The 26,113-nt window shown below is 42.2% G+C and overlaps 1 protein-coding gene across 9 annotated transcripts in view; it reads left to right on the forward strand.

The window, feature by feature from the left end:
* The first annotated feature begins 6,366 nt into the window (after nt 1-6,366).
* The window catches only part of tbc1d22a (TBC1 domain family, member 22a), a 534,956-nt gene continuing 515,209 nt past the window's right edge, over nt 6,367-26,113 (forward strand). For 8 of the 9 annotated variants that reach the window (XR_010977650.1, XR_010977651.1, XM_068059134.1 and 5 more), the window contains exons 1-3: nt 6,367-6,599; nt 19,459-19,515; nt 23,488-23,819. Coding sequence is in view for 7 of the 9 variants with exons in the window: in XM_068059134.1 (XP_067915235.1) it covers nt 6,538-6,599; nt 19,459-19,515; nt 23,488-23,819 (451 nt within the window). In the remaining 2 variants the exon portion in view is untranslated. Of the gene's footprint in view, nt 6,600-17,758; nt 17,853-19,458; nt 19,516-23,487; nt 23,820-26,113 lie in introns of all 9 variants that reach the window. The other variant, XM_068059138.1, reaches the window with a different exon arrangement.

Consider the following 26,113-nt stretch of genomic DNA (forward strand, 5'->3'; position numbering starts at 1 on the left):
TGGGGTTTGGGCCCAATTATGATTTTTATGTCAAGGTGGGGAATGGGAGAAGATTGCAATTTGTTCCCAAAATTTTTGATCAGGGAGGAGGAGCCAGGCCCAGGTTTCCTATCCTTTGCCAAAATTTCAACTTAGCTGGGGGTGGGTTGGGAAGGGTGTGATTGAGGTTCATGTGCAAAGCACAGCCTGGTGTTTCAGGGCTTAGTTTTGTCCTAGTCAGTTTGACTTAGGTTATGCTGATTTTTTACAAACCAATACATTCTTCAGTTTCTGATTCTAGACTTAGTTCATTTCCAATTCAACATTTCAGATACTCACTGTTAGTTTTTAAGCTGTGGGCTTTGCTGCTTTCAGTATTAATTTTATGACATCATCTGCGGTGGAACTTTAACAGACATGCCCTTGGCTTTGGGCGTTTGTTTTGGTTCAGGCAATATTTTTACTTTTGGCATCTAGGGATTGTTTAAAGGTACTGTTTTACATTTGCTGTCTGTGGGAGTTGGCTAATATACATTTTTTTAGCACTAGTTGATTGTTGAGTGTTAGGTAGGGGTCGGTCATGCAATATTTAATGGCATCCACTTTTTTTAATCTGTCACATTACATTAAGTTTACAGCGCTTCCCACTTGTGCAGTACATTTGGAATCTTGAGACCACTCAACAATTTTAATGTATAATACAATGTATTTCTCTATCAACTTGGTGGATTTGCATTTAAATCGTGTTCTGACTGCCTTTCTGAGATTCCTAAGTTGTCTTTTATTATGAGATTCTCCAATTGTTAGCTGAAATAATTGTCTAACTGCTTTTTCTTTGATAATTTCATTAAGTTTAAAGAGCTGACCAAATCAGCAAAGATAAGAATACCCCTTATTATTTTACATCAAGCAGATGGATGAGAGTTGAACATCAAAAAGTGTTTCCTCCCACTCAGACTAGCGTGCAACTCTTTGAATGCTTACCATGTATGTCCATTCTGCATAAGATAACACATTCCAGCTGCAACTTCTACCTGAAACACTTGCTACACTGAAATCAGAAAGGGCTTCATTGAAAAAATTCTTCCAACATAATCTAGCTGCATGATTCATGTGCTCACAGCCACGATGGGATGCAGAATGGTCACTTGGAGTGACACTTTGTGCTCCTGTCATTTTCAGTGTCTCAACTCTGCTAGCAGTACAAAAAAAAGTAGCTACACAAAAGGAGGGGTCCATAATATTATTAGTGCATTTGAAAAGGCCACTTTGAGAATCATTGGTGTGGAGAGCAGAGAGGAAGTGGGGAAGCTAAAGTAGTTGAAGAACTCCATTCTCAGGGCTATACCATGCTTCTCATTATATCCTTTCTCACGCTACTCATTCACTAATCATTACCCAGGCATTGGGTCAAATAAAACAATACATCACAGTATAATTATTTGTGAGCAATAGCCAGAATTCTAACACGTTTCACTTCTCTTATATCGGTGTTCCGCAAGAAAAGAAACAGCTACACTTGCTACAACTCACAATAAGCCAGCACCTTATGGCACTCTGTACCACTCAAGCGGTAGCTGTTAAATACCCTTCATAGTTTACATGATAATATGCTGTGCATTTTGCTGTGCCGTGTATGACTGATAGTGGTTTGAAGAAACAACAATAAGAAAAACATTACATTAACCCTATAGTAGAAGTAGCTTCTTACTTTACCCTTCTGTCACTTCCTCCAGCTTCAGTTTAACATCTCAACAAAAAGAGGGCACTTCCTACTGTACAGCATTCCCTCAGTACTGCACTAAAGTGTCAGCCCCAATTATGTGCTCAAAATTCTGCACACCCTCATGCAGTGTGAAATTCAGTGACCTATGGATTTCTCTCTGTGTCTTTACCATATTGATAAAAGAAACAAAACTCCTCAGTGAGGTCTTTCTATCTTATGCATGGTTTTTGTTTCAGCACAAAGTGAAAAATATATTTTAATGAGGTAGGAAAATGCTGGATAAGCATAATTATAGCCGTCAAATAAATTAGGATATATTTTTCCAAATCCATAGGGGAAATATTAACTTTCAAATTGTCCCTTTGTTTTTCAAGCTAAGTAAAACCATGAGCTTTATAGCACCCTATGTTCTGTTTTAATTCTCAGAGGCTTCATTATGATAGTGTTACAATTCTCAGGTTATTTTGCTTTCTTGAATTTTTTAGTCTTTCTTGGGGTAAGAAATCTTACTGCTACTGAAGCAGATTTGTGGTGCTGGGTTACGGATGTTGTATTTAAATGTATCTGGTGATGGGATTAATTTATATTTGCCTTTTGTAAGTTTTTCTTTTAACAGTAGTATGCTGTGTTTTTTATATCATTCAATAGATTTTACATTTTTACATGAGAAACCTCATTGGAGAAAAGTATGGGGGTAGAAATTCGTCAGAGGCAATGGTACAAAACAGGTGGCCGATCCAACTCCACCTGTTTTGAGCTTCTACCCGAGATGAATTCCTAACCCCTTTGGTATGGTGTATTTTTAGTATTTTTGGCTTTTAAAATAGGCCTGTGAAAATGTAGTCCCATAATGATCAATGTGACATTATTAGTTCTGATAAAATCTGGCACCGATCATCGCTGAACAAAACGTATCGTCAAACAAACACGTTGGCATTAACACACTGCTGCTAACACTTTATTAGAACAATTTGAAAATAATATAAAATCTAATTAAAGTTGGTAAAACATTATGGGATTTAATTCAGATCTTAAAAGTGCAGAATTAAAACCATACAGCTGATATTTCAAAAGCAAAACGCTGCAGATGCTGGCAATCTGAAATAAAAACAATGTTGGAAATACTCAGCGGGTCAGGCAGCATCTGTGGGGATAGAACAGAATTAACATTCCAGGTCAATGACCATTCATCAGAATGGTAAAATGTTTATAAGCAAGGACAGAGCCAGGGAAATGGGGGGCAACGGATGGGGGGTGGTTGGTGGTGGCAGGAAAGGACAAAAGAAAGAGGTCTGTAATAAGATGGAGGGCAGGAGTGATTAAATGACAAAAATTATGATGGTACAAGGCAAAAGGAGGAGATAATGGATTCAGAGGAAATGTAAATGGTTGCAGGATAGCAGAAGGGAAGGGAGCCTGGAAAATTTGGCAAAGAGGAGAAGGCTTCCATTGCCTATGAATCTGTTGGAGGTAGTGGAAATAGCAGATGATCTGTTGAATATGGAGGCTGGTGGTATGGAAGATGAAGAAAAGGGGAACCCTGTCATGGTTCTATGGGGGAGGAGAATGGGTGATGGTGGAAATATGGTAATTGGGATGGACACAGTTGATGGCCCTGTCAAACATGGTGGAGGGGAATCCTTATTTGAGTAATGAGAAACATTTCGGAACTTCTGGTATGGAGGGTGGCATTGTCAGAACCGATGTGACGGAGATGAAGAAACTTGGAGACTGTCATAGTCCTTACAGCAATAGGGGTGGGGGGGGGGGGGGCGGGGGGGAAGTATAATCACAGTATCTGTGGGAGTTGGTGGGCTTGTAGCGGATATTGGTAGACGGCCTAACCAAAGAAATGGAGATTGAGCAGTCAAGGAAGGAAAGGTAAGAGTAGAGATGGTAAGGGAGGGTTGGAGGTTAGAAGCAAAGTTGATAACATTTTCCAGTGAGGGCAAGAGCAGGAAGTGGCAGTGACACAGTCGGCAATGTACCAAAAAAGTGAGAGAGCACGTGAGTAATGCTGGAACAAAGAATGTTCCATGTATCCACAAAAAAGGCAGGAACAGCTAGGATCCATTGGGGTTCCCATAGGGATACCTTGGGGGCAATTTTAACTTGGGTGAATGAGTTGGATTGGGTGCAGGTGGGGGTATAAAACAGGCAAAAATTCCAAGCGCATAGGGAAGACAGCACCATTTTGCCAAGTTTCATGTTTTACTGAGGTGGGACCAGGGCGGGCAGCCTACCTCAATCCCAGGAAATGGGTTGGCATTTTAAATATGTTAATAAGGATGGAAGCCTCAGATTTAACCTACTTTACAGGTTGAACTGTGGCTGGCTGGGTTTTCTGGGCATCAGGGAACCTGGCAGCTGCAGGAAGGCGAAGACAACCTTGGGGAGAAGGCATGCTTTCACAGCACTTCTTCTGGGCCAGGAGGAACAGGACTGCTTTCTTCTGACCCCCAAGCTCCCCACAACCCACCAGACATCCCCATACATCCCTCCCCAACCCGCTCCACCACATCCCCTCCCCCCACCAATCAAGGTTGCGGATTGGACCGCCTGCCCCCCACCATCGAGGTCAGGGATCAGACCCACACTTTGTGATTTCACAGTATGCAGAGAAACCCAGACTTACCATGTTTCCAGCATTTTGGCAAGTCAAAATCTCTCTCCCATTGTTATTTGGAGGAAGTGAGAAAAGCAGTTCAAAGTTTGGCTGACACAGGAGAGTGGTAGTGGTTGGGAACTAGTTGAATCTCCGTTTAAGGAAGAATCTTAAGCTCCGCAGGCCATCCTGGTGTGGAGGGACTAAATGTCTCTGGTGAGTTGAGATCAGAAATATGTTTTGCAGGGCAGGAACAGGCTGTATCGATGGATCTACTGGGTCAGTCCTGTTTGTGGATCTAGGGAAGGAGGCAGAAGTGGGTTGCATGAAATTGGGGAATTTGAGGTTGGAGACTGTTGCGGGGGTGGTGGTGGTGGGGAGGTCTCCAGAGATGAGGTCAGCAATGGAAACGGTAATGAAAATGACCTAATATTTAATTTAACTGTATACATATATCTATCTACTTAATTCAAAGCCTTGTGTCTTGCATGTTCCTATAAAATCTAGTGTGCCACACTCATTATCTGTCACTGCTTTACTATTTATGAAGTATCACTGATGGACTGAAGTAATTATTAATTGTTCAGTTAATTAAGCTTACTTGCTCAAATAGCCAAATGTCACAAGGCAGGTTGCAAGGTCTATCGTAACTGATCAGGAACCAGCAACATCAAGAAAACTAGCCTATCAAACGGCCGGAAAAAAAAAACTTCTGTAACCTCCTGCGGAGATATTTTGCTTCCCTGGAAAGCCTAATCCATTTAGTTAAAAACAATATGTGCTATAATATACATAATAAAAGTGTATAACTTTTGAAAAAAACCTGAACCGACATAAAGTCAGCCACTGTTTATTAGAAATGCCTTCAAATAGTTTCTCCTGCAAATGCTTTCCTGCTTTATGTGGTCTGGAATTTGAGTTTTGCTGCATTCCGCAGCTTGCATTGTGTACCTTAACTTGGGCCATCCAAGTATAGTCTCCCATTGCCGATTTTTGTCTTTACCACTGGGTGAAAATCAGGTGGGTTCTATAAAAGGCCAAGCAAACAGCTACACCAGATTCCTACAGTGAAGATGGAAATATGGTTGGTATCCTTCCATGTATGAAAGATGATGGTCATGTAGCAAGCAATCCATTTAGGTCTTCTCTTGGTGCATCTTAGCTGATGGCTGTGAAGGCCAATCCTTGAGAGGCAGATTCAGCTACAAGTGCTGCACATGAAACTGCCAAGTGACACTGTGAGTTGGTGTTTTTGATGTTGGTGCCTGTTGCCAAGCTGCTGTAGCAACTGGTCGTTGTGGCACCTCCAACAGTGCAGCACTCCCTCAGTACTGCACTGCCAGCCTTGATTCTTGTGCTCTAGCCTTGGAATGGGACTTGAACACAAAACCTTGTAACTCAGATGTAAAAGAGCTAACCACTGAGCCACAGCTGACACACCTGCGATTTAACTAATTAATTGGATGTAAAGCACTTTGAAACCGATTAAGGCATAAACAAATATAAGTTTTCTTTCTTACTGTTATGCTACTTAATTAGAATTCAAACGTTATTCATGGATTTCCCTTGGTGATACTCACAATGAGTCAGGTTGTGAACTCTCCCAGGCACTCTTTGTGCTGACAGTTCTCCTCAGGCCTATACATCCCTCACAGGTCGATTCCTGATCGTCAGGAACTTTGGGTATGTAGGCAACAAATGAATATGTCTAACAAATAGACACCAATATAATAAATTAAAAACAAAATCCTGCGGATGCTGGAAATCTGAAATAAAAGCAAGAAATGCTGGAACCACTCAGCAGGTCTGGCAGCATCTGTGGAAAGAGAAGCAGAGTTAACGTTTCGGGTCAGTGACCCTTCATCGGAACTAGACACCAATGTTCATTATTAGGTGCTAACTGGCACCTTTCCAGCATTTTAAAAACTAGACATTCTTCAAAGTGAAACGAATGCAACCCCGTGATGTCACAGATCAGGCCATCCAATTTGTGACGTCATCTACCGCCGCGGGGACATCGACGGAAGGCAGCGTCTGATTGGTGCGGCCGTTACCTCGGAAATTCAAGCCAATAGAAAGGATGTTTGTTGGGAATGGCAACATGGCGTCTCTGTGCCAGTGACAGGGAGGCTGTTGTGTGATGAAATAAACTTTACAGCTTGTGGTCGGTCCCAACAGTGTTTTGTGCCCAACATTTGGTGAGAGTGGGCCCGCATTGGGGTGGAAAATGTCCAGTGAAGGCGGGAAGAAGCAGTTCTGGAAGCGGAATGTTTCCAAGGTTCCAGGCAGGTTCGTGACGTGTTTATTCGGTGAATGCCCTTGTGATGTTGTGTCGGGCCGCACGGGAGGGAGGCGATTGACTGTCAGGGCCAGGCTGTCAACACGGCTTAACTTCTCTGGCTGTGATCGAAACGGGTAACGGCACTGTCAGCAAAGTGGCTGAAGTTTTAAAATTACGAACTCATAACGTTCCAAAACTTTTAAATTCTCTTTTTTTAAGATAAATTAGGATTAAATGATGGGGTAGTCGGGAGTTTCTTGTACTGTATGTTATGTGAATCGTAAAAATCGAAAAGCAAAGTTGAATTTACAGCCCGCAAAATTTTAAGGAAGTATTTCAACAGTGAAAGTTAGATAACTGGAGTTAGCACCGGGGCGCAAGTTAAGTTACTTAAATATGTAACTCGTGTGGAGATTACAGAGGCTATCGGTTTAACCAGACTGTGTCAGTACTGTCAAGGTACTTTTATGTAAATTGTGAGTCTTCCGTTTATGAATATGGAATGACAAAGTGCAGTAGGGGAGGTGGTGGCGCAGTGGTATTGTCACTGGACGAGTAACCCAGAGACCCAGGGTATTTTTTGGGGACATCGGATCCCATCACAAAAAAGGTGGAATTTGAATTCAATTAATAAATCTAGAATTAAAAGGTCGTCCAATGTAGATCCTGGAAAGTCCTCCTTACTTACATCTGGGGGCTTGTGCCAAAGTTGGGAGAGCTGTCCCACAGACTACTCAAGCAACAGCCTGACATAGTCGTCCTCACGGAATCATACCCTACAGACAATGTCCCAGACACTGCCATCACCATCCCCGGGTATGTCATCTCCCACGGGCAGAACAGACGCAGCAGAGGTGGCAGCACAGTGGTATACAGTCGGAAGGGAGTTGCCCTGGGAGGCCTCAACATCGACTCCGGACCCCGTGAAGTCTCATGGCATTAGGCCACGGGCAAGGAAACATCCTGCTGATTACCACCCATCGCCCACCCTCAGCTGATGAATCAGTACTCGTCCATGTTGACCACCACTTGAAGGAAGCACTGAGGGAGTCAAGGACGCAAATTGCACTCTGGGTGGGGACTGATCAAGCTGGCCGAGTCCTAAAGGACATAGCTGCAATACTGGGTACGCGGCAGGTGGTGAAGGAATCGACAAGAGGGAAAAACATACTTGACCTTGTCCTCAAAGATCTGCCTGCCACAGATGAATCTGTCCATGACAGTATTACTAGGAGTGACCACTGCACAGTCCTTGTGTCGACGAAGTCCCGCCTTCACATTGAGGATACCTTCCATTGTGTTGTGTGGCACTACCACTGTGCTAAATGGGATAGATTTTGAACAGATTTAGCAATGCAAAACTGGGCATTCATGAGGCGCTGTGGGCCATCAGCAGCAGAATTGTACACAACCAAAATCTGTAACCTCATGGCCCGACATAATCCTCACTCTACCGTTACCATCAAGCCAGGAGATCAACCCTGGTTCAATGAACAGTGCAGGAGGGCATGCCAGGAGCAGCATCAGGCATACCTCAAAATGAGGTGTCAACCTGGTGAAGCGAGAACACAGGACTACTTGCGTGCCAAACTGCGTAAGCAGCATGTGATAGACAGAGCTAAGCGATCCCATAACCAACAGATTCAATCTAAGCTCTGCAGTCCTGCCACATCCAGCCATGAATAGTGGTGGGCAATTAAACAACTAACTGGAGGAGGAGGCTCCACAAAAATGCTCATCCTCAATGATGGGGGAGCCCAGCGCATCAGTGCAAAAGATCAGGCTGAAGCATTTGCAACAATCTTTAGCCAGAATTGCTGAGTTGATGATCCATCTCGGCCTCCTCCTAAAGTTCCCAGCATCACAGATGCCAGACTTCGGCCAATTCGATTCACTCCGCGTGATATCAAGAAACGACTGAAGGCACTGGATACTGCAAAGGCTATGGTCCCTGGCAATATTCCGGCAATAGTACTGAAGACCTGTGCTCCAGAACTTGCTGCGCCCCTGGTCAAGCTGTTCCAGTACATCTACAGCACTGGCATCTACCCGGCAATGTGGAAAATTGCCCAGTATGGCCTGTACACAAAAAGCAGGACAAATTCAACCCGGCTAATTACCGCCCCATCAGTCTACTCTCCAGCATCAGTAAAGTGATGGAAGGTGTCATTGACAGTGCTATCAAGCGGCACTTGCTTAGCATAAATCTGCTCAGTGACGCTCAGTTTGGGTTCCTCCAGGGCCACTCCGCTCCTGATCTCATTACAGCCCTGGCTCAAACATGGACAGAAGAACTGAATTCAAGAGGTGAGGGGAGAGTGACTGCCCTTGACATCAAGGCAGCAATTGACCGAGTATGGCATCAAGGAGCCCTAGCAAAACTGAAGTCAATGGGAATTAGAGGGAAAACTCTCCGCTGGTTGGAGTCATACCTAGCGCAAAGGAAGATCGTTGTGGTTGCTGGAGGTCAGTCATCTGAGCTCCAGGCCATCACTGCAGGAGTTCCTCAGGGTAGTGTCCTAGGCCCAACTATCTTCAGCTGCTTTATCAATGACCTTCAATCATAAGGTCAGAAGTGGGGATGTTCGCTGATTATTGCACAATGTTTAGCAACATTCGTGACTCCTCAGATACTGAAGCAGTCCGTGTAGAAATGCAGCAAGACCTGGACAATATCCAGGATTGGGCTGTTAAGTGGCAAGTAACATTTGCGCAACACAGGTGCCAGGCAATAACCATCTCCCCTTGACATTGTGACATTACGATGGCTGAATCCCCCACTATCAACATCCTGGGAGTTACCATTGACCAGAAACTGAACTGGATTAGCCATATAAATACCGTGGCTACAAGAGCAGATCAGAGGCTAGGAATCCTGTGGTGAGTAACTCTCCTCCTGACTCCCCAAAGCCTGTCCACCATCTACAAGGCACGAGTCAGGAGTGCGATGGAATACTCTGCACTTGCCTGGATGGGTGCAGCTCCAACAACACTCTAGAAGCTCGACAGTATCCAGGGCAATGCAGCCGCTTGATTGGCACTCCATCCACAAATATTCACTCCCTCCAGCACCGACGCACAGTGGCAGCAGTGTGTTTTAGCTACAAGATGCATTGCAGCAACGCACCAAGCCTCCTTAGACAGCACCTTCCAAATCTGCAACCTCTACCAACTAGAAGGACAAGGGCAGCACATGCATGGGATCACCACCTGCAAGTTCCCCTCCAAGTCACACACCATCCTGACTTGGAACTATATTGCCGTTCCTTCACTGTTGCTGGGTCAAAATCCTGGAACTCCCTTCCTAACAGCACTGTGGGTGTACCTACCTCACATGGACTGCAGCAGTTCAAGAAAGCAGCTCACCACCACCTTCTCCAGGGCAATTGGGGATGGGTAATAAATGCTGGCCTAGCCAGCAACCCCCACATTCCATGAATGAATAAAAGAAAAATTAGAATTACCGTACGTTAGTACATAGGTGGTCTGTCCAACCTTTTTGTTTTTCGGAGCTGCATAGTTACATTCATGAAACATTTGGAGCCGAATGTGTTAAATTTAAACCCATGTTCCAATTAATTTGCATATATCTAGTTGCTGATTAACCAACTTCTGTTCTGATTTGAAATCTTGTATTTATATGGTATCTTTAACATCGTAAAACATCACAAGGTGCTTCACAGGAGCATTAAAATTTGACACCAAGCTAAGAAAAGTGATATTAGGCCAGATGATCAAAAGTTTGACCAAAGAGGTAGGTTTTTAAGGAGTGTCTTACAGGAGGAAAGAGAAGTGGAGAGGTTTAGAGAGGGAACTTGAGAGCTTAGGGCCTTGGCAGCTGAATGCATGACTGCATGGATGCTTTAAAATCAGGGATGCTCAACAGACCAGAATTGGAGGGTCGGAGAGGGTGGAGCCAGGCCATTGAGAGATTTGAAAACAAGATGAGAATTTTAAAATCGAGGCATTGATTAACTGGGAATCAGCGAGTACAGGGGTGATGGGTGAAAGGAACTTGGTGTGAGTAAGGACTTGGGAGCAGCAGAGTTCTGGATGACCAAGTTTTAAGGAGGTTAGAATGTGCGAGGCCAGCCAGGAGTGCATTGGAATAGTCAAACTGACGGGCAACGAAGGTAGGGATGAGGGCTTTAGCAGCAGATGAGCTGAAGGAGGGGTGGGGTTGGGTGAGGCTAGAGGTTGAAATAGGTGGTCTTAGGGATGGTGTGACTATGTGGTTGGTACCTTTATCTCGGCCAAATATGACACCGAGGTTGCGAACCATCTGGTTCAGCTTTAGACAATTGCCAGGGAGAGGGTTGGAGTTGGTGGCTAGGGAACGTAATTTGTGATCCCAGTATTTAGTGGAAGGAAGTTTCTGCTTGTTCAGTCCTCTCTGTCGGACAAGCAGTGTGCCAATTTTGAGACTTTAGAGAGGTTGCGAATTTATCTCGCAAGGCCTTTACAAACAACCTGGTCTGTGAAATTCAAACAGGACAAGGACAAAACAGCAAATAAATCCAAGTGCAAACAGTGGCAAAGGACTTAATTTATTCGGCGAGACCAGAGAAGCTGGGATTGCTCACCTAAGAGGAGACAAGGTTAGGGGAGATTTAAGAGGTGTTCGAAATTATCAAGGTTTTGATGACGTAAATAAGGAGAAAACTATTTACATTGGTAAGTGGGTAGCTAATTGGCAAAGGAATCAGAGGGGCATTCTCTCTCTATGCAGCGAGTCATGATTTGGAATGCACCGCCAGAAGGGATGATGGAAGCAATTTCAACAGTAACTTTCAAGAGAGAATTGGATATATACTTGAAAGGAAAATTTGCTGGGTTCGTCGACTGCTTTTTTTTTATTTAGTCATGGAGAGATACAGCACTGAAACAGGCCCTTCGGCCCACTGAGTCTGTGCTGACCATCAACCACCCATTTATACTAATCCTACATTAATCCCATATTCCCTACCACATCCCCACCTTCCCTCAATTCTCCTAACACCTACCTATACTAGGGGCAATTTCCAATTGCCAATTTACCTATCAACCTGCAAGTCTTTGGCTGTGGGAGGAAACCGGAGCACCCGGCGGTCACAGGGAGAACTTGCAAATTCCGCACAGGCAGTACCCAGAACTGAACCCAGGTTGCTGGCGCTGTGAGGCTGCGGTGCGAACCACTGTGCCGGCCATTTGACCTTTTTCCCCCCCTCTGCCTTTGTCTGCAACCTTATCTTTGCTTCACACATTTGTCTTTTCAATCTCTGGTTAGCCTCTTGGTATCATTTTGTGCAAGAGAGTCTCCTTGTTTCTGCTCTTTTATACTCCTGCACAGCTTCTGTTTTCCTCATCATGTGTATTCTGTCTTTTTTTGTTGTGTCTGGTTCTCTGCCTTTCACACAACTCCTGTTTCTCATCTTTATTTATGTCTGTCAGTATGTTTCATACTTTCCCCTTTTCACTCACTTGCTGCAGAGACCCACAATTGGGGCTAAAAATCTTGACTCGCTGCTGATTATAATCCAGTCTTCAGAAATTGCAGGACTAGGGTCTGTTGTCATATTTGCTGAGGCAACCAAAACCTCATATAGAAGGTAGGAAGGAGCATGTGGCTGCAGCCAAGGGCAGGGATTGAGACACTCGGCTTCAGGGTGTAACTCTGGCTGTGTTTTGTTTTATTAGTAATGCTATTGGTATTGAGTGGCAGCTTGGCTTGCATTTTTATAATTAATGTGTTGCTTTCTTCTGTTTTGGAATATTGGTAAGATACAGTTGCACTTTGTTTTTGTGGGCTGTCTTCAATTTCATCATGCATTAATTATACTAATTATTAGTGACTGAGAGGGGCCAAGTGCATGATTTGGAGCAGATCTAAGGGGTTCTTGGGGCTATTTCAGGTGTATTTGATGGAATGGCTTGAAATTATTCATATGATCGAAAGAGTATGGATTGCCTTTATATCTAATGTGTTTTCCATTAAGGACAGCAACAACAGAGACTTGAATTTATAATGTGCATTTAACATGGTAAAATGTCCTAAGGTGTCTCTTGGCATTACAAAGCAAAATTTGACCCCAGGCTGCATTAGGAGGAATTGGGGCAGATGTCTAAAAGCTTGGTCAAATAGGTAGGTGTTGAAGAGCGTCTTAAAGGAGGGAAGAGAGATTGAAAGGTTTAGGGAAGGATTTCCAGAGCTGAGACTTTTGGCAGCTGAAGGTACAGCCACTAAAGGTGGAGCGATTCAAATCAAGAATGCTCAAGAGGCCAGAATTAGAGTCGGGCAGATATCTTGAGGTTGTAGGCTGGAGGGGATTGGAGATGAGGAGGGGTGAGGCTATGGAGGGATTTGAAAACAAGGATGAAAATTTTAAAATAGAGATTTTGCTTAGTCGGGAGCCAATAGAGGTCAGTGAGCACAGGGATGATGGGTGAATGGGACTTAGTGCAATTTATGACACAGACAGCAGTTTTGAATGACCACATATTTAAGGAGAGTAGAACGTGGAAGGCTGCCAGAGGTGTGTTGGAATAGTCAAGTTCAGAGGTAACAATTTGTAACCTTGTGGCCTGGCGTATCCCTCAACGCGACCATTACCATCAGGCCAGGGGACCAACCCTGGTTCAATGAGTAGTTTAGGACAGCATGTCAGGATCAGCACCAGGCATGCCTAAAAATTAGATGCCAACTTGGCAAAGCGACAACACAGGGCCACATGCATATCAAACAATGGAGGCAGCATGTTATAGAGAGCTAAGTGATCCCACAACCAACGCAGCACATCAAAAATCTGCAATCCTGCCACGTCCATTCTTAAATGGTGGTGGACGATTCAACAGCTAACCAGAGGAGGAGGCGCCGCAAACATCACCATCTTCAACGATGGTGGAGCCCAGCAGGTCGGTGCAAAAGACAAAGCTGAAGCATTTTCAGTCATCTTCGGCCAGAAGTGCTGAGTGGATGGTGAGAGAGAGTAATGGCTTTAATGGGGATTATGGCATTAAAGGAGAATGTGAGGATGGAGTTGAGCAGATCAGGAGCTGCAGACATGTTCTGGTGAATGGAGGGCCAGACGATCGACAATTGAGGTTTGAAAGTGTAGTTGCAAGTGAATTAGAAGAGTTTTTTCCAGGTCAAATACTGCAGTTGGCACAGTGACTAATGAGACACATTTTGGGTAGGATTCAACACTGGGCTAATGTGAATGCATGGATAAGACACCTGCAACTTGAATGCCTGTTAGTTCATCTCCTATACTATCAACTCTAAATTCTTCCTCCTTTCGTGTTCTGATCCTGGCCCCTGCTGACAACTTTTATTTCTTGTTGTGGATGGCAGTGGTAAAAATGACTAAAGTATTAATTCTGCAGATATAGATGTAGCATATGATGTAAATGGAAAATAACTATATGAATGATATGTGACTAAATTAATCACAAGTCACTCTTGATCCTACTCTCATCTCTGTGGGCAAAGTACTTGATAACAAATACAGTAAATTAGTTGTATAAAGCAGAGAACGAATGCCATGTTTTTCTTGATCGGTAGTTGTTGCACCTCATCCACTTTGAGAGGAAAGATGAAGACTCTCTACTGCTGTAATTGCTTTTTCTTGCCTTTTTTGATCCATTCACAATGAATTGACATAGTGCCTTTTCCCTGTTTTTTGTTCGTTCGTTGGTGTCATCATCTTCCCAGAAGGTTGACTTCCATTGTTCTTCACATCTGTCTGTCCTTGCGCATTCTGCATTGGTCATCTGCATCCAGTCCATTGTATCTGTCGTCCGTTTTCTTCTCTGCTTCCCTCTCCTTTGTTTTCTGTCTATCTTTCCTTCCAATAATTATCTCTGTCTACCTTCTGCTCTAATGATGTGACCAAAGTATTGTTTCTCTCTCTCATTGGTATTATGCACGAATTTCTTCTTTTCTCCAATCATTTCCGTCATTAGCCTTTCTGTCTGTGTATGATATGTGGAACATCTTCCAATATGTCCACACCTCGTGCTTTCAGGTCATCAATAGTCTCTTTGTTTGTTGTCCATGTCTCTGAGGCACATAACATTGATGACAAAATAAGAGAGAGGTTTCCCTGTACTCTCTGGGTAAATTGAGTCAAATATAGATCAGCCATGTTCTAATTGAATAGTTGAATAGGTTAGAGGGACTGAATGGCCGACTTGGGGTCCAACATGTAAAATAAATGCTTCCTTTGATATATCCAACAAAATGCGTTCTGAAATTTTGACATATATCTGATTTTACGTCTGAGCAACAAATTTGTAGTTTGAAGGAGCGTTATGGTTTGGGGTAGTTTTTGCTTAATTTTCGTTATTGGAACAGTATCTGTCAAATTCTGCTTCGAAGACTGCATTTGAAATCTGGAAAAGTGACAGTGTTGTAGATGCTATTTCTGTTCGAATGCACACCATTACAATTTTTTTGCCTTTTTGCTTTTACAAACTATTTTTTAGCTTTCTTCCTAATCTCATTGCATTCCTCCATTTACAAGCTGCTGAAATTACATTTTCGAACAGGACAGCCCATTCCATAAATTTATGTATTTTTTTGTTTCTTTAGCTTCCACGACATCTCCATTTTCTCTGATCAAAAAATTGCATATAACTTGATTCCAGCCACAAAGTAATTCTGCTGGATAACTGACTGTACCGAGGAGCGAGAATACACTTAATTTCTTCCCTGTATTTTCATATTGACTGGCAAATATTTAGCAATTAATTTCTGTGATACTACTTTGTTCTGTGGCATATTGGAAGAGTAAGATGCTGCACTTGGCTGATTTAAGGCAAGAGTCAGGAATCGGTCCAATTTCTGTGGGTGTCAGCAGTCTCTCGTGCCTCACATACTACTATTCATATGAGTCTGAACCTTAAGTAATAGTTGATTATGAAGCGGAGGAGCTAATCTTGATTTTTGTGTTCACTTGTGCATTCTAAGGGGTCAGTGAATAGTAATTTCCTCCTTTTTTCTCTGGGCAATGAGACTAAGTGTGGTGCTTTCACTGCTGTTCAATAAGGTCAACTAACTCAATACAGACCAATAATTGGATTTCGCCACTCTGGACTCTGTAGTGCAGCAACACACTACGCAATGCACTTCCATGCTGGCCTTTTACAGTTTAGTGCTTCCTTATTGTGCCCATAACTTCAACAACATTTTTTTCTTCCCACCCCTGCCTGCGTTTTGAAAGGTACATCAATTTTTCTACTGTTAAGTCGAAAAATCAGTTCTTGTAGCACCTGAAGGTCCCATCCTGAGAAAATAGTAACATGCAAATTTTCTTAGGTTAAATCTTTGCATGAATGGTAATGATGCTTACAATGATGTTCATGTAGAGATCTGATCGCTGTTATGTGAGGTTGTACTTCAATGATGGGTCTACAGTGACCTGTTTGCAAATCTGTCTGTCTCATTGTTTCCATTGCCTCACAGCAAATTATTATTTGCAAAGACTGTCTTGCACATCATTTTTGACTTAGGTGGTGGGGCTTACAAACTAGTTGGGGCATCAAAGTCTGCACATTTTTTTAAAGGCTTTGTATTGATAGTTTAATTTTTAATTTAAAAAAATTGCAATTCGTTGGGAATGCTATTTTTGAACTGTATTGGGATGGACATTGCAAAGGGCATTGTGGCAAATGGGGGGGGGGGGGTGGGGGACTATAAATTTCAGTGTTGGGCATGAGTATGTCTGAGTTTAAAAAAATTGTTCATGCTAATTTTCATACTGATGTAATCTCCTCTAATCCCACAGGATCATAGAAAGTCTACGGCACAGAAAGAGGCTACTTGGCCCTTTGTGTCTGTGCTGGCTGAAAAACAAGCCACCCAACCTAATCCTACTTTACATCATTTGGTCCATACCTCTGCAGGTTACGACACTTGAAATGCATATCCAGACTCCTTTTGAATGAGTTGAGCGTTTCTGCCGCTACTACCTTTGCAGGCAGTGAGTTCCAGACCTCTGCCACCCTCTGAGTGGATAAACTTTTCCTCATTTCCCCTCTAATCTTTATACCAATCACTTTAAATCCATGCCCCCTAGTCACTGACCTCCCTAAGGTAAATAAGGCCCTTCCCTTCCGCTTTATCTAGGCTCTTAATTTTGTACATCTCAATCAAATCTCCCCTCAACTTCCTCTCTTCCAAGGAGAACAATCCCAGCCTATCCCAAATTTTCTCATAACTGCATTTTTCCAGTCCTGGCAACATCCTCTAATCTGCTTTGTGCTCTTTCCAATGCAAATACATCCCTTCTGTAATGAGGTGACCAGAACTACACACACTACTCCAAATTGTGGCCTATCTAATGAGTTATACAGTTCCAGCATTATCTCCCTGCTCTTGTATTCTGTACATCGGCTAATGAAGGAAAGGATTCCAGATGCCTTCCTAACCAACGTATCGACCTGTCCTGCTACCATCATGGATCTGTGGACATTCACTCCAGGGTCTCTCACTTCCCTGAGACTCCTGGTCCAGCAATGCCTTAATTTTAAAGTTCTTAACCTTGTCTTCAAATTTTTCACCATGGTCTTGCCCTCCCTATCTGTGTAACCTTTTCGAGTCTTACAACCCTCATATCTCTGTGCTCCTCCAATTCTGGCCACTTGTGCTTCCCTGATTTTAATTGCTCCATTGTTGGCTGTTGTGCCTTCAACTGCCTAGGCTCAAAGTTCTGGAATAAAAACAAAAGATGCCTGAAACACCCAGCAGGTCAGGCAGCATCTGTGGAGAAAGAAATAGAGCTAAAGTTTCAGGCTGGTGATATTTTGTCAGAACCGTGGAATTCCCTCCCTAAACTGCTCTACATCTCTACTTCTCTCCTCTAAGGCGCTTCTTAAAAACTACCTCTTTGTCCACACTTTTGGTCATCTGCCCTAATACCTCCTTATATGGCCTAGTGTCAAATGTTGTTGGGTAATTCTTCGGTGAAGTGCCTTGAGTCATTTTATATGCTGAAGGTGCTATATAAATGTAAGTTGTTGTTTGATGTCACCTAATCACTAAGTGATTTTTAGATAGTCTTTTCTAATACTTGATTCAACTTTAGTGGTGTCCTGTGTAATTGGATTTGGCTCTTTCTCTAGAATTCCCAATTTTGGGCTATCTAATAATCTACAGCCTGCAAAATATCTTCCATCTCTTTGCTTTCAGGGAACCATAGCATCTCTATATAAAGGAGGCTTATACCTACATTACAATGACTTTAGTGGAGAGCAAATCAGAAAGGAACTGGGGTAAAGAAAATGTATGTGTTATTAAAAAAATAAATTGAGTATAAATATGCCATAATTCAGCCATGTAAATTATTCTGGAATAACTTGACAGTCAGCCTATTGTGTGTGATACTCTACCAGACACTGTCTGAAAAGTGGGTTGAAGCAGAGGTTGGGTACAAATAAACAATTGTAATTCACTTAGCCTGCCCACATTCACTATTATAACCTTGGTGCAATGCTTATTTGATGTGGAAATACTCATTTAGCACGTTGGTGAGAGATTTGTAATTTTAACTTTTTTTGTGTCAGTATAGTAACTCAATATTAGAGGTATAACTTCTGAGCTAGTGTGATTGATCATGCGATCAACCTTAAATAATTTTTGAATTATCTCTGACCATATTTTTCTCTGAAAAGGACAGTTCGAGCTTTTTGAATAGTATCGTTCATGTTGGAATCAGGATACCAATATTGTGTCAGTCTGTTTCAAGCCATGGTGAGCAGTGTTGGGACTTGGTCATGGTGTTTAGCCCTGATAGCTATCCAATGGCGCATGCTTGAAATTGCACATGTGTGCACATCAAATGAAGGGAGGGCTTGCTGACCTTGGTCAAGGAATCTTGAGCACTGTATTTCGTTGTTTACACAAGAATAATGGTACCAACAAGAGAACTTGCATTTATGTAGTACCTTTGTTAGATCTCCGAAGCATGCCCTGATCTGAATCAGAGGCTTCAAAAAGGGCTTTGTCGGCAGGGGGGGTGGGGGGCATGGCTAAAGGAGAATGCAACTTGTTTTTTCTCTATATATAATTCCATTGGTTTAATTGCAGCTTGTCTTTTCAAAATTTGACTTTGGATTATATCTAGCGTTATTTCAGAAATAAAACCACATGACTTTACCTTGTTTTACAATTTATACTAAGTCTTAATAGATTGCTGTCTGCTGAAGAATCCTGGCTGGGTAAGGAGAAGGACACGAATACAAGCGTATCAATGGATGGGAATGTGGGAAAGAATGTCTGTTTGAAATTTTAGGCAAGATGAGAATGATAACAGGCATTTGGAGGAGGGAGAGAGTTCCAGTCACCGTTCCCTCTAAATATGTTAGGTTACGCACAGCCTATTCATTTAAATGTGCGGGTCTTTTTAAAGGGGCGGACTGGGATTTGGCCTGCACAAAAAAAATCCTGGTTGCTGCACGGAGGTGCACCTTAAAGGGAACATTGGTGCCAGTTTTTAATGCATGGGGAGCTCGAGTGTATCCTCAAACTGGGTGAGGAAAAAGGGAGAAAGGGGTGTTAATTTGAACATGGTTGGGGTGGTGGTGGGGGAGGGGGGGAGAAAGAGAGGAAGGGAAAATGTCAAAGAATCAAAAGGATGTGAACATGTTAATAAACCCTGAGCCATCTTAAGCTGTTGCTGGTGGTGTACATAGCTTTTTGTATGTGGCTCAAGAGCCTTTTGAGTATGTAAATAGCCTACAAAAAGAAATTTAGACATTCTAGGTCTCCGATATCTTGTTTTAATATTAGTTAACACCGTGCAGTCATGTGTATTTGAATAATGCAGAATTGCTGATTGATTTTTATGTGACACATTGTTTACTGATAATGATTTGTTCTTTTATTTGCAGTATACAACATGTATACGGAGCTCAGCATCCTCCATTTGATCCTCTGTTACATGCAAAGTAGGTGTGAAGATTATTCTATTTATATAAATGAAGCTATTCCACTATACTATTCGAACCTTGTGTTTATACATCATCTTGCACAATATTAGCAAAAATTGCGCTGCTGGATACTCTGTTTATGGAGGGCCATTTTTCTTTAACGTGTCATGTATTTTCTTGTAAGTTTCTTCGACTGGTGGACTTCAGCTCAGCAAGGTGAGAATATCAGTGCTGGGAATGCAACATGCGAGGCGCTCATGTTGTTGCTGTACGAGGCACAGGTCTGGCCCATACTCCACTCCTGCGCCGTGGTGGTCACCCGAGCCATTTTCTGCTTCATATGGGGATCCAAAATGGACTGGGTCTGGAGGGACACGGTGTTCAAACCTCTGAATAAGGGCGGGAAAAATGTACCCGACGTCGCCCTCATCCTGATGACCACCTTTGTGTGCGGCTACATCAAGCTGTGCGTAGATCCCCAGTACGCAAACACCAAGTGTCACTCCGTGCTGAGGTTCTATCTGTTCCCGGTGTTGCAAAGGATGGGCCTGGTCACATTGCTGCGGAACGCTTCATCCAGTTGGACCGTGCTGTACCACCTATCCTTCATGGAAAAGTTTCTGCAGAAAAACACCTTTGACCACCAATCCATCAGGCAGTGGTCTGCACGGAATGTCCTCAAGGCACTACGGGAAAAGGAGATGGTGATCCTGTCAGATGAATCCCCGAGCAGACTGCCAAAGTCATTTGGCAGAATGCCTCATCACCAGAACTTTCAAACAAGCACCAAGATGTAGCTTGGCTGGTGGTGAGAAGAGCCCTCCCCGTCAGATCCTTCCTGCATGCTCGGAGTCTCACACCTTCCGCACAATGCCCTCGAGGGGGAGAGACGGTTGCCCACCTCTTTCTGGAATGTGTCTTTGCAAAACAGGTGTGAAAGAGATGCACTGGTTTTTGTTGAGGTTCATCCCAAGCAGCTCTGTAACACAGGAGTCTGTGCTCTACGGGCTGTTCCCAGGGACGCACACTGAGATAAACATCAACTGCTGCTGGAGGACTATCAATTCGGTGAATTTGGTCTGCCCAAAACTTGCTGGTCTTCCAGCGCAAAGAGTTGACCACGACTGAATGTTGCAGACTGGCACATTCCAAGGTCCAGGACTACGTGCTGAGGGATGCACTAAAGCTTGGGGCAGCTGCGGCAAAGACTCAATGGGGAAAGACCACAGTGTATGGTCCCCCCACCAAGGTGAACTGAGGGGCTGGATCCATGGAAAACCCCTCGAACTGTATCCAGAAAATATTTGTTTGCTGTAAAATGAAATGGAAGGGTTGTGAGGCAACTCATTCCTGTTTTGAAGGAAACTGATCCATTTTGCACTCTTTGCATTGTTTGACTTGGTGCTTTTTGGAACTGTTTTGTAATGTATTTTTTGCAGATTTTTATGAATAAAGTATATTTTGGGGGAAATGTTTTTTTCCATGCATTTGGTACTAAATGTTAAGCTGGTTTCAGCTAGACAGATCTTGAAAGAGGTTGAATTTTGATAGTAAGTTCCTGTTTGATCTTGGAAGGTGGGAGTGGTAACATGGAGATACTGCCTCTGAGCTGTGGGATTTGGATAATGATATGTGAACTGTTGAAGTGGGATATGAGGGTCTCTGAACTAAGAGATTTTCTTTGTGAACAATGGTTCGAGGGAAGAATGGACTGGACTTTGGCCATGACTTGTCTGTTCATTATGGATAAACCCAAGTGTCACTTAAATTTTTACATTTTTAAAATAATTGTGAAAGGATTTCAATTGTTAAATTAAGTGCAAGGCACTATAAAAATAAAAACTTAGTTTTTAAGTGGGAATACAATAGATATTGGCGGCTGTGGTGAAGTGGCAATATTGGAGCATTTATAAGGATTGAGTACATTCTGCATTTGTTGTTCATAAACACGAATTTCAAGTGATAATCACTATCCAGACACAATGTCTTAACCCAACCTTGGAGCATACTACCAGATCATCTGACTTTGCTATTTTCCACAACATCCACGGTTTCTGAATAAGGTTCATATAAATCATGGAGCAAGAAAATGTATTTGGACTCAGGGTTCTGATTTCTTCTTGGTACTCTCCATAGTCCACCTTATTACTTCTTCTGAGGGAGAATTCTGCAGATTTTCTTCTCAATATTCAAAGTTAATTGAAGTAATGCTACAGTTGTACAGGTTTTAGGTGAGTCTACATCTGGAATACTGTATGCATATATTTAAGGAAGGAAAGACTTGCACTGGAAGCACTATAGCGAAGGTTCACTAGATTAGTCCCTGGGATGAGAGGGTTGTCCTATGATGAGAGGTTGAGTAAATTGGGCCAAAATTGTCTGGAGTTTGGAAGAATGAGGTTTTCTCATTGAAACATACAAGATTCTGAAGGGCTTGAGAGGGTAGACACTTAAAGGTTGTTTCTACTGGCTGGGGAATCTAAAACATGGCACAGTCTCAGGATAACGGGCTGATCATTTAGGAATGAGATGAGAAATTTCTTCACTAAAAGGGTTGTGAATCTTTGGAATTCTCTACCCCAGAGGGTAGTGGATGCTCCATTGTCTAATATATTTACGGCTGGGATCGATAGATTTTTTGGTGTCTCGGAATTGATGGTTATGGGGAACGAGTGGGAGTGTGGAGTTGAAGCCCAGGATCAGCCATCACATTGAATGGTGGAGCAGGCTTGACGGGCGTATGGTCGGCTCCTCCTATTTCATATGTTCTTAAACTTGTGGAATATCCGTATTTTAATAAAAACTGCACTTGCTTCTTCCAAATGCTTTTTCATATGTTGCTCCTCCCACCCCCGTGCCCACCAACAGCACATTTAGTGGGAGAAGTTCGACCTCTTACAACTCTTTTTTTTTAAATCTTGGACTATTGACCTCAGTAAAAGGTGGTCATAGCACACGAGGCATCAGGTTTTAAACTATCTTGGCTTATGTTCAATTACATGACTTAGGATCATCAAGCTTACAATGAAATAAATATTTATCCACCTTTCCTTGTTCTTTGAGAGTCTGTTACACTGCCCTAGGGGTTGAGGGAATTCTTTTTCCAACCTTGGGATAAAACAAGCTCAGCTTTTCTTAACTTTAGAATCTTTCTCAGTGCATTGGGTCCCTTTGAAAGCTGGGTGCTCAGAACATAGGTTCCAAGTATGGCACCACCAATGACCTATGCTAGATTAGCATAACTAGATTCAAATTGCACCAACTGGCTTTGAGATGTATTCAGTATTAGACTAACTTTGTTGAGATCTGCTTCAATCATTGAGTGACAAAATGATTTCTTTTACACCTATTTGCAAATGGACATCCTGTGTTTGTACAATGTCTGTTCAGTTTCATTGTGCAATACTTCCAGATTTACCATGTGAAAATCCAGTTGGATGAACAAAATCTTCAGAGAGCAGAGGTCTTTCATAACATTTGATTTTAAGAAGATTCTCATTTTTAAATCACTCGGTCCTAGTAGACCGATTGCTCACGTCATCCGAGTGTGTCAACAAACGCAGCCTCTTTTTAAATAGATCCTAATATATCTGAGGAGCCAGAAAATTGAGTTTGGATACAAGTATGATCTGTGAAAGTTTGACTAATGTTTTTTGGTCTTTGATTTTTCTTAGTGTAATGATGGAAGTGTACTTGCTAATTGGTGACATGTGGTTGAGATTTTAATGGTAAATGATATTCTACCAGTTAGTTTTGATCAAAACTATACACTTCATACAATATCCAAGAGCACAGCAAATAATTCTTCGGCGCTGATCTTGAGTGCCAAAATTCAACAAGAGTTGGAATGGGAAAATGGAAATCCACACCATAACACGGAGTGCGCATATGCCATCAATCCTGTTATTTTAAAAAAAAGTATCTGAAACCATGTTTAATATGTATGAGAAACAGTGATGTGATGCAATACCAATTTTCTTTTGCCAACAGCTTACTTAAAACAAATTCAAAGCCACAATCTTTATCTATGAGGACAAAGAAGGTTACAACTTTCCAAGAGTTTGAGAGTATTACAAGTGACGCCTGGGATGTTGGTGATGACGATGATGAGCTCTTGGCTATGGCTGCTCAAAACCTGAATACAGATGTTGTAATGGAAACAGCCAACAAAGTACTTCAAATTCACAGCAAACTACAAGAACAGAAGCAGCAGGACAAACAAATAGAGACACCACCCGAACAATTGGACAGTTTGGAACAAGCAGATAATAAAACTGACATTGTAAAGTCTACCAGTGCAGTTGAACTTGATAGATCAACAGGTAATTTGAACTATTAAATACTATTTAATCAAACTATGTTGACACTTCTACTTGTGCATTCAAATTGAAACTTTCCGAGGTTTGGGGGGGGAGGGGGGAGGGGGAAGTGTTTTTTTTTCCTAAACTTGTTCTTCCTTTGGGAAAATGCTGAATTGAAGGCTTTCAAATGTAAGCATATCTTTTTTAAAAATGCAAGCTTACACTACCTTAAACGGCATAAGAGCATTTGGGTTGGAATGCTGTTACTGGCAGAAAGTGTGTTGGCATTCTAGCCAGTTGCTGGTCTGGTGAAAATCTATTTCATTCATGGCATTTTTGTAGAACACTGAGTAATTGCTAAAGCACCATATGGTTCATTAGCTGACTGAGTAACTCTTGTGCACAAGATCCTGGAATCAATTCCCAATTATGACTTGATTTTACTTGGATCTAAAAGAATTTGTGGGACACTTCTTAAAAAAAATTAAAAGCTAACTAATCTATTTTTTTGCAAAAGATAATCTAATATTTTTGCATAATACCTCTTCTGACTCAAGTTTTAGATTATGGAGTAATTATATGCTCATGTGATTGGACCACAATGCCCAATTGCCTTTGTCATCCACAGATATTTACAATAATTATTATAGCCTTAATTCTCTTCATAATTTTTCATAACTTGTGGCTCATTTTCTAAAGTTTATGTAGGGTTTGTTCAGTTGGTTCTACTGTTAAAACAGATCTTGAAAGTACTTTCAGCTTTTTATATCTATTTTTATGTGACTTCTATATTGAACTATAATTTTATTCCGTTTCGCTTGTACACCTAAATGTTTCAGAAAACCTAGACAAAAGATGTTGTGTAATGCAACAGGTTAACATACCATCCTTTCTCTTCAGTGCCTCCAAGTTCAAACTTTCCTCCTCTTGTGACTTGAAGAATGCAACACGAAATATGTTTGGGTAGTTTTAAACCAGCTTGTTGTGTGCGTGGGCCCTTGTAACAAAAATCATTATTTCTATGTTGTCAGAGTTGATTTCATTTTGAATGTGGAATACGTTTGGAATGTTAACTAGAATATAAAAAAAATGTTCATTTATCAAAATGATTGGAGTGATCTAAAAGTAGGCTTGTGATGAACAATCTGAAACACTTCATGCTGTCCTCATTGCACCTGCAAGGGTTAGCATTTCTGCATTCCATTCACGTAGCCATATGAAAAAGATATTTGGAAGCTTTCTATGTTGACGGGTTGCGCATTCCACTTGGTTTGTCATTTGGATTGTTTGGTAGCCTGTGTGCCATACCCGTCCCTGCATTCTCATAGACTTTAGAGAACAGGCTTTCCCTTTGCCGATCTTTTTAACATGCGATGAGTTGTGGCCTCGCAGGAGTAGTCTGTAAAGTTTTAGACATCTCAGTATCTTAAGCAAAGGTGGTGAACTCATACACAGAAAAAAATGGCGTAACTTATTAACTCTGAAATGATAAACGAGAAACTTAATTGTCATGATGGAAACTGTACTCTGATCACAGGATATTTTCTGTAAAGTACACCAGTTGTTGCTTTGATGGTGCTTTTCTGTTTGCCTTTTTGTAAAGAGACTGGTGGCAGCATATGCGTTATTTCATTCTGTATGTAGAGCAGGAGTGCTCTAGAGATCCGCCCATCATGCTGCTGTTGAATTACATATTTGTAATAAAAGGGTTTCTCGAGAATACTTGAGGTTTATTAACAGGTGTGACTAGTGGTGCTGAATCAGAATATTTTGCGCAAACAGCACCCCCCCCCCCCCCCCCCCCCCCCAATTTTTACAACCTCCAATAACGAACTGCCCATAATTAAGTCCAAGTTGACTATATCACTTGGGTGGAAAGGAGAAGGGGATCACTGAGACGTTGATCCTACTCCTGAGTTTGAGGTGAAGCTTAAGGCATGTTGAGGCAGAATAAAAGAAGTATTAGTGTGCAGTTGCATATTCTATATCTGCTCTGCCAGTGTTCAGTTCTGAGATAGGATGACAGCAGTGTTTCACCTCGAGCATAAAATTCACCCCGTGTCTTTGAGGACAGAATCCATTTGGTTAGAGCTGAGGAACAAAAAAGGTATGATCATGCTACTCGGGGTATTCTATGGGTGTCCAAATAGTGAGGGGGGAGAGAGAGAGGAGCAAATCTGTAGGGAAATCACAGATGTGCAAGAACTATAGAGTGATGATGTTGGGGGACTTTAATTACCCAAATATTGATTGGGATAATTTTGGAGTAAAGGGTAAGTAGGGGGGAGGAATTTCTGAAATGTGTTCAGGAGTAC

The sequence above is a fragment of the Heterodontus francisci genome, chromosome 27 (assembly GCF_036365525.1).
Source record: "Heterodontus francisci isolate sHetFra1 chromosome 27, sHetFra1.hap1, whole genome shotgun sequence".
In the NCBI taxonomy this organism is placed as follows: Eukaryota; Metazoa; Chordata; class Chondrichthyes; order Heterodontiformes; family Heterodontidae; genus Heterodontus; species Heterodontus francisci.